At 30.9% G+C, this 9,650-nt stretch overlaps 1 protein-coding gene across 1 annotated transcript; it reads left to right on the top strand.

The window, feature by feature from the left end:
• The first annotated feature begins 2,407 nt into the window (after window positions 1-2,407).
• Window positions 2,408-3,782, top strand: LOC141391301 (uncharacterized). The gene is made up of 2 exons (XM_073964211.1): window positions 2,408-2,525; window positions 2,588-3,782. Exons 1-2 carry the CDS (start codon window positions 2,502-2,504, stop codon window positions 3,632-3,634), a joined length of 1,071 nt encoding a protein of 356 aa, XP_073820312.1. The 5' UTR covers window positions 2,408-2,501; the 3' UTR covers window positions 3,635-3,782.
• The last annotated feature ends 5,868 nt before the right edge of the window (window positions 3,783-9,650 follow it).

Here is a 9,650-nt window from a genome sequence, read left to right as displayed (position 1 = left end):
CATGGTAGAACAAATACAAGGTAAAGTTAATACTACAACAAATACAACTCGAACAACAACCACAAAGGAATTTGTTTTTGTTTGTAACGTTACTGCCAGTTGTATTTGTAAACAAAACAAGGAAATGTCTATAAATTATTGGAATTTAAAAACTAATAATTTTTCACATTTGGTTCAATATTTTGGAAAACATGAATGAAAGTTCGTTACATTTTCAATTTTTATGTTTCCACATCATTCCACTAAATGCATAAATTCTCGCAGAAAGTAGAATTCTTGCAGAAAAGTTTGGGGTCGCTGGAAATTCATAGAAAAAGGAGAAGCTGTTTCAATGTTTTGTTTTAGAAATCAAAGAAGCACATGTTTATTAGGGCTTTGTTTTTTAAATTTTAACAAAATGCCTCACATATTAACAAACGTTGTATCGCCTCTACAAGCGGGGATTTACTGCGCTGCTTATCGTTCGAACTTGGAGGAGGTTACATATCATTGATATGAAGAAGTCTTTCTGGGAAATGGTTTTTTCCGAATGATATATTTTTTTTTCTCAAAAAATAGATGTCCCTAATGTACATCGAAATAGAAATGAATGTATAAAATGTCATATGAAATTTGACACTAACACAACAACCCAGTTCAGTCAGCTGGGTATTGCTGCTACCTTTTCTTGTTCTACCATGCCACTTCATATTTATTTATACCCTCAGAATTTATGCTAACGAGGGTATATACACTTTCATACGGACATAATGTGCCTCATAGAAATAATGGTTTTGGACCCTAAGTATTTTTGGACGAAATCAGTTTCCGACAATTTGAAGTCGATTTAGCAATGTCCGTTCGCTGTGTGTCTGTCTGGCTGGTGCGCACGATAACTCTCAAACGGATGAACCGATTTGGTCCAAAATTTCGCTTTCGTAATATTTTGTCCAAACTTAGTTTAAGTTCGCAGATGGGTTATTTCCGTCACTCCTTCCAGGTTCCAATATAGACTCAACCGGTCACTCCTTCGGGTACCTCCGACACAAAATTTAGGATAAGTTCAGATTAGGACCTGCTCTCGAATTGCTTTGATTGTTGCAACAACTTGTATTCATTGCCCCCCACACGACGATACAAGTTTCATCAGGAGCAAGTCCATACTTCCTGTGAAAATAGTCTGAAAGTTGCAAAAAGCCCATATGACACCGTGTGTAGTGGATGGAGCGCAAGATAACTCTCGAACGGATCTGCCGATTCGGTCCAAAATTTTGCTTTCGTAATATTTTGTCCCAACATAGTTTAAATTCGGTCCACTCCTTAAGGTACCTCCCCCACAAAAGTTCAAAAATGTTCGGAAAAAATGTGCGCACGATAACTCTACCAGAAATATATCAGGTTCGAATATGGACTATATTTGTCTACTCCTGCTGGTACCGCTCACACAAAATTTCGGATAAGTTCACTTTAAGACCTGCTCTTGAATCACTTTGATTTTTGTTGAAGTGATGAGAGTGAGAGTTTTTCAGGTGCAAGTCCATATTTCTTAGGAAAACAGCCCAAAAGGTGTAAAAAATCCCTATGTCACCATATGTGGCTGTCGGAGACCACGATAACTCTCGAACTGTTCAACCGATTTGGTCCAACATTTGGTCTTCGTCATATTACATTCAAACTTAGTTTCATGGGGCAATACCGGTCGAAAACTTCCGGTACTTCTCCCCAATATTTAAAAAATGTCACTGAAATGCTAGGACGATGTCACTTGAATGGGGCAACCAATTGGGTCCAAGCTTTGCATCTTCTAATATTTTGTCAAAATTTAGTTTAACTTCTAAAATGGCCCATATCGGTCCTCCCTAAGGGTACCAACCCCACAAAGGTTCAACATTTGTTTCTTAGTGCAACCGTGGACAAGTCCATGGTTGCTGGCATACTGGTCCATAAGTTATACGATGACCCACTGAAATGACTAATGGGCGCGATATCTGTAGATAAGATATGACACCAAAAATAAGATCCACTTTCATTATGTACTACGTCGGTCCATTCCTTTAAGAACCTCCTCTGCAATACTTTTGAACTTTAATCCTAATCTGTCGCAAGTTCAAATGTCCAAAAAAATGCCACAAATAATGAAAATACCATAAATACGTTCAAATTTTAAAGTGGATTTTTTAAAGAATATTTTTCCATGAACTATATATACAAAACCTATACAAAAGGTGGTTATTTTTCCAAATTATATACACAATTTTACACAATTTATCCCACTGTACATAAATGAACACACACGCACATATGCCTGGTAGCATAATTTCATTTGAAATCATCTAATAAAATTAGCATAAAATGAAAAAAAAACAAAACAAATGTGAACTGCAAACTCGAGATGAACTCTGTGCATCCCCAACTTGACCAGATGAGTGCACTTCAAGTTTGACAACCAACGAAAGCGGTTGGGGGGCGAAATAACTTCATACGTTAACTAAAACAAAAGGAGAAAAAAATTGTTTGCAAAAATGCTAATAAAGTTCGCATTTACGGTAAGTTAGGCATAAGGATATTGCAAATCTAATCAATACTAAATTTGTTTTCAATTTTGTAGTTAATCGTAATAAGTGTTGGCGTACAGGGCCGTCAATATGATTATCAAAAACCTTTGGTGCCATTCTATAACGCCGATGGTAAACCACATTATTTGACAACGGCGAATCGTATGATTATACCTACAGTGACGGGTCATAATTATGAAGTTAGTATGTCATCATCAAATAAATTTGTAGAAATGCGTGTACAGCAACAAGGATTTGCCCAACAGCAGCCAGTAATAACGGGACAAAGTGCAGGTCACACAGGTGGAGCAGCCGTAGTAACTCCGTCAACTTCTCCTATTTCATATGTGAATCAACAACTTATTGGTAACTCAGTTCCAGTTGGACAAGTGCATCATTATCAACAAAATCCAACGATAAATGGACAAAGTTATGCCAGCAATCCCTTGACGGGTCACACGCATCAACACCGTGTAATTAGTGGCCACAATCAAGCTCAAACTCATTCAGTTTCTCAACAAATTAAAGGTAGTTTGATCTCTCATGTAAATCAGGGCTTCATGCAATTTAGGCAGGTGCATCATCAACAGTTCTCAGCAGCAAATAATAAGCCATTGTCTCAACACCCAGGCATTCCTAATCTACAACAGCAGCAACAACAATTCTTGGCACCAAATAATCAGCCCTTGACTAAAAATCCCGGTACTCCTAATGTACAGGTGCATCATCAACAATTCGCTGCACCAAATAATCAGCCCTTGTCACAACACCCTGACGCACCGAAAGTACAACAGCAGCAACAACAATTTCCAACACCAAATAGTCCACCATTAGCTCGCCTGGTGACAAAATGTTATCCAAATGGACGCTGTGAACAACAGCAGGTTGCACAGGATCAGCAGCATTCAACAGTTTTGCAGCAGGCCAGATCTCATATTGCTCAAGCTCCCTCATCGACATGTAACAGCATCTATGCCAAAGGTAAAGGTCAAGGTGAAGCCCAAGGACAAAGATATCCAGCGGTCACTAAAAGTCTTCGTGATAGACGTTTAGTTCCCTATAGTGAAGTAATAATCCCAGCCTATCCCTATAATAAGTGAAAGTAGGAATTTTCTTTCGTTTCAAAATTGTATAATAAATTAGCTTAAATGTGTGTTTTGTTGTTATTATTTATATGTGTAAATATTTTGTATGTTAAAGAGTCATTAAATTAAAGCTTGAAACAAAGAGGCATTAAAAAAAACATTCTTTAAAAAATCCACGTTATGTACAGTCCATGGAAAAACATTCTTTAAAAAATCCACGTTATGTACAGTCCATGGAAAAACATTCTTTAAAAAATCCACGTTATGTACAGTCCATGGAAAAACATTCTTTAAAAAATCCACGTTATGTACAGTCCATGGAAAAACATTCTTTAAAAAATCCACGTTATGTACAGTCCATGGAAAAACATTCTTTAAAAAATCCACGTTATGTACAGTCCATGGAAAAACATTCTTTAAAAATCCACGTTATGTACAGTCCATGGAAAAACATTCTTTAAAAAATCCACGTTATGTACAGTCCATGAAAAAACATTCTTTAAAATCCACGTTATGTACAGTCCATGGAAAACATTCTTTAAAAAAAATCCACGTTATGTATAGTCCATGGAAAAATATTCTTTAAAAAATCCACGTTTTGTATAGTCCATGGAAAAATATTTTTAATATTCTTTAAAAAATCCACGTTTCGTATAGTCCATGGAAAAATATTCTTTAAAAAATCCACGTTTCGTATAGTCCATGGAAAAATATTCTTTAAAAAATCCACGTTTTGTATAGTCCATGGAAAATATTCTTTAAAAAATCCATGTTTTGTATAGTCCATGGAAAAATATTCTTTAAAAAATCCACGTTTTGGTAGTTTATGAAAAAATATTCTTTTGTGTAGTCCATGGAAAAATATTCTTTAAAAAATCCACGTTTTGTATAATCCATGGAAAAATATTCTTTAAAAAATCCACGTTTTGTATAATCCATGGAAAAATATTCTTTAAAAAATCCACGTTTTGTATAATCCATGGAAAAATATTCTTTAAAAAATCCACGTTTTGTATAATCCATGGAAAAATATTCTTTAAAAAATCCACGTTTTGTATAATCCATGGAAAAATATTCTTTAAAAAATCCACGTTTTGTATAATCCATGGAAAAATATTCTTTAAAAAATCCACGTTTTGTATAATCCATGGAAAAATATTCTTTAAAAAATCCACGTTTTGTATAATCCATGGAAAAATATTCTTTAAAAAATCCACGTTTTGTATAATCCATGGAAAAATATTCTTTAAAAAATCCACGTTTTGTATAATCCATGGAAAAATATTCTTTAAAAAATCCACGTTCTGTATAGTCCATGGAAAAATATTCTTTAAAAAATCCACGTTCTGTATAGTCCATGGAAAAATATTCTTTAAAAAATCCACGTTCTGTATAGTCCATGGAAAAATATTCTTTAAAAAATCCACGTTTTGTATAGTCCATGGAAAAATATTCTTTAAAAAATCCACGTTCTGTATAGTCCATGGAAAAATATTCTTTAAAAAATCCACGTTTTGTATAGTCCATGGAAAAATATTCTTTAAAAAATCCATGTTTTGTATAGTCCATGGAAAAATATTCTTTAAAAAATCCACGTTCTGTATAGTCCATGGAAAAATATTCTTTAAAAAATCCACGTTCTGTATAGTCCATGGAAAAATATTCTTTAAAAAATCCACGTTCTGTATAGTCCATGGAAAAATATTCTTTAAAAAATCCACGTTTTGTATAGTCCATGGAAAAATATTCTTTAAAAAATCCACGTTCTGTATAGTCCATGGAAAAATATTCTTTAAAAAATCCATGTTTTGTATAGTCCATGGAAAAATATTCTTTAAAAAATCCACGTTTTGTATAGTCCATGGAAAAATATTCTTTAAAAAATCCATGTTTTGTATAGTCCATGGAAAAATATTCTTTAAAAAATCCACGTTTTGGTAGTTTATGAAAAAATATTCTTTTGTGTAGTCCATGGAAAAATATTCTTTAAAAAATCCACGTTTTGTATAATCCATGGAAAAATATTCTTTAAAAAATCCACGTTTTGTATAATCCATGGAAAAATATTCTTTAAAAAATCCACGTTTTGTATAATCCATGGAAAAATATTCTTTAAAAAATCCACGTTTTGTATAATCCATGGAAAAATATTCTTTAAAAAATCCACGTTTTGTATAATCCATGGAAAAATATTCTTTAAAAAATCCACGTTTTGTATAATCCATGGAAAAATATTCTTTAAAAAATCCACGTTTTGTATAATCCATGGAAAAATATTCTTTAAAAAATCCACGTTTTGTATAATCCATGGAAAAATATTCTTTAAAAAATCCACGTTTTGTATAATCCATGGAAAAATATTCTTTAAAAAATCCACGTTCTGTATAGTCCATGGAAAAATATTCTTTAAAAAATCCACGTTCCGTATAGTCCATGGAAAAATATTCTTTAAAAAATCCACGTTTTGTATAGTCCATGGAAGAATATTCTTTAAAAAATCCACGACTTGTATAGTCCATGGAAAAATATTCTTTAAAAAATCCACGTTTTGTATAGTCCATGGAAAAATATTCTTTAAAAAATCCACGTTCTGTATAGTCCATGGAAAAATATTCTTTAAAAAATCCACGTTTTGTATAGTCCATGGAAAAATATTCTTTAAAAAATCCACGTTTTGTATAGTCCATGGAAAAATATTCTTTAAAAAATCCACGTTTTGTATAGTCCATGGAAAAATATTCTTTAAAAAATCCACGTTTTGTATAGTCCATGGAAAAATATTCTTTAAAAAATCCACGTTTTGTATAGTCCATGGAAAAATATTCTTTAAAAAATCCACGTTTTGTATAGTCCATGGAAAAATATTCTTTAAAAAATCCACGTTTTGTATAGTCCATGGAAAAATATTCTTTAAAAAATCCACGTTTTGTATAGTCCATGGAAAAATATTCTTTAAAAAATCCACGTTTTGTATAGTCCATGGAAAAATATTCTTTAAAAAATCCACGTTTTGTATAGTCCATGGAAAAATATTCTTTAAAAAATCCACGTTTTGTATAGTCCATGGAAAAATATTCTTTAAAAAATCCACGTTTTGTATAGTCCATGAAAAACATTCTTTAAAAATCCACGTTTTGTATAGTCCATGGAAAAATATTCTTTAAAAAAATCCACGTTTTGTATAGTCCATGGAAAAATATTCTTTAAAAAATCCACGTTTTGTATAGTCCATGGAAAAATATTCTTTAAAAAATCCACGTTTTGTATAGTCCATGGAAAAATATTCTTTAAAAAATCCACGTTTTGTATAGTCCATGGAAAAATATTCTTTAAAAAATCCACGTTTTGTATAGTCCATGAAAAACATTCTTTAAAAATCCACGTTTTGTATAGTCCATGGAAAAATATTCTTTAAAAAAATCCACGTTTTGTATAGTCCATGGAAAAATATTCTTTAAAAAATCCACGTTTTGTATAGTCCATGGAAAAATATTCTTTAAAAAATCCACGTTTTGTATAGTCCATGGAAAAATATTCTTTAAAAAATCCACGTTTTGTATAGTCCATGAAAAACATTCTTTAAAAATCCACGTTTTGTATAGTCCATGGAAAAATATTCTTTAAAAAAATCCACGTTTTGTATAGTCCATGGAAAAATATTCTTTAAAAAATCCACGTTTTGTATAGTCCATGGAAAAATATTCTTTAAAAAATCCACGTTTTGTATAGTCCATGGAAAAATATTCTTTAAAAAATCCACGTTTTGTATAGTCCATGGAAAAATATTCTTTAAAAAATCCACGTTTTGTATAGTCCATGAAAAACATTCTTTAAAAATCCACGTTTTGTATAGTCCATGGAAAAATATTCTTTAAAAAAATCCACGTTTTGTATAGTCCATGGAAAAATATTCTTTAAAAAATCCACGTTTTGTATAGTCCATGGAAAAATATTCTTTAAAAAATCCACGTTTTGTATAGTCCATGGAAAAATATTCTTTAAAAAATCCACGTTTTGTATAGTCCATGGAAAAATATTCTTTAAAAAATCCACGTTTTGTATAGTCCATGAAAAACATTCTTTAAAAATCCACGTTTTGTATAGTCCATGGAAAAATATTCTTTAAAAAAATCCACGTTTTGTATAGTCCATGGAAAAATATTCTTTAAAAAATCCACGTTTTGTATAGTCCATGGAAAAATATTCTTTAAAAAATCCACGTTTTGTATAGTCCATGGAAAAATATTCTTTAAAAAATCCACGTTTTGTATAGTCCATGGAAAAATATTCTTTAAAAAATCCACGTTTTGTATAGTCCATGGAAAAATATTCTTTAAAAAAATCCACGTTTTGTATAGTCCATGGAAAAATATTCTTTAAAAAATCCACGTTTTGTATAGTCCATGGAAAAATATTCTTTAAAAAATCCACGTTTTGTATAGTCCATGGAAAAATATTCTTTAAAAAATCCACGTTTTGTATAGTCCATGGAAAAATATTCTTTAAAAAATCCACGTTTTGTATAGTCCATGAAAAACATTCTTTAAAAATCCACGTTTTGTATAGTCCATGGAAAAATATTCTTTAAAAAAATCCACGTTTTGTATAGTCCATGGAAAAATATTCTTTAAAAAATCCACGTTTTGTATAGTCCATGGAAAAATATTCTTTAAAAAATCCACGTTTTGTATAGTCCATGGAAAAATATTCTTTAAAAAATCCTCGTTTTGTATAGTCCATGGAAAAATATTCTTTAAAAAATCCACGTTTTGTATAGTCCATGGAAAAATATTCTTTAAAAAATCCACGTTTTGTATCGTCCATGGAAAAATATTCTTTAAAAAATCCACGTTTTGTATAGTCCATGGAAAAATATTCTTTAAAAAATCCACGTTTTGTATAGTCCATCCGCGTTTTGTATAGTCCATGGAAAAATATTCTTTAAAAAATCCACGTTTTGTATAGTCCATGGAAAAATATTCTTTAAAAAATCCACGTTTTGTATAGTCCATGGAAAAATATTCTTTAAAAAATCCTCGTTTTGTATAGTCCATGGAAAAATATTCTTTAAAAAATCCACGTTTTGTATAGTCCATGGAAAAATATTCTTTAAAAAATCCACGTTTTGTATCGTCCATGGAAAAATATTCTTTAAAAAATCCACGTTTTGTATAGTCCATGGAAAAATATTCTTTAAAAAATCCACGTTTTGTATAGTCCATCCGCGTTTTGTATAGTCCATGGAAAAATATTCTTTAAAAAATCCACGTTTTGTATAGTCCATGGAAAAATATTCTTTAAAAAATCCACGTTTTGTATAGTCCATGGAAAAATATTCTTTAAAAAATCCTCGTTTTGTATAGTCCATGGAAAAATATTCTTTAAAAAATCCACGTTTTGTATAGTCCATGGAAAAATATTCTTTAAAAAATCCACGTTTTGTATCGTCCATGGAAAAATATTCTTTAAAAAATCCACGTTTTGTATAGTCCATCCGCGTTTTGTATAGTCCATGGAAAAATATTCTTTAAAAAATCCACGTTTTGTATAGTCCATGGAAAAATATTCTTTAAAAAATCCACGTTTTGTATCGTCCATGGAAAAATATTCTTTAAAAAATCCACGTTTTGTATAGTCCATCCGCGTTTTGTATAGTCCATGGAAAAATATTCTTTAAAAAATCCACGTTTTGTATAGTCCATGGAAAAATATTCTTTAAAAAATCCACGTTTTGTATAGTCCATGGAAAAATATTCTTTAAAAAATCCTCGTTTTGTATAGTCCATGGAAAAATATTCTTTAAAAAATCCACGTTTTGTATAGTCCATGGAAAAATATTCTTTAAAAAATCCACGTTTTGTATAGACCATGGAAAAATATTCTTTAAAAAAATCCACGTTTTGTATAGTCCATGGAAAAATATTCTTTAAAAAATCCACGTTTTGTATAGTCCATGGAAAAATATTCTTTAAAAAATCCACGTTTTGTATAATCCATGGAAAAATATTCTTTAAAAAATCCACGTTTTGTA

This window comes from Musca autumnalis, unplaced genomic scaffold (genome assembly GCF_047663935.1).
Source record: "Musca autumnalis isolate F117 unplaced genomic scaffold, ASM4766393v1 scaffold_1, whole genome shotgun sequence".
Lineage (NCBI taxonomy): Eukaryota > Metazoa > Arthropoda > Insecta > Diptera > Muscidae > Musca > Musca autumnalis.
Note: the sequence above shows the minus strand (reverse complement) of the source record. Positions and strands in the feature narration are given on the sequence as shown.

What these genes read in the sequence shown, in the direction of transcription:
- LOC141391301 (XM_073964211.1), top strand. Translation starts at nt 2,502, where the DNA reads ATGCTAATAAAGTTCGCATTTACG. An exon ending in TAATAAAGTTCGCATTTACG is followed by an intron (nt 2,526 to 2,587) that starts GTAAGTTAGGCA and finishes TCAATTTTGTAG; the next exon opens with TTAATCGTAATAAGTGTTGG.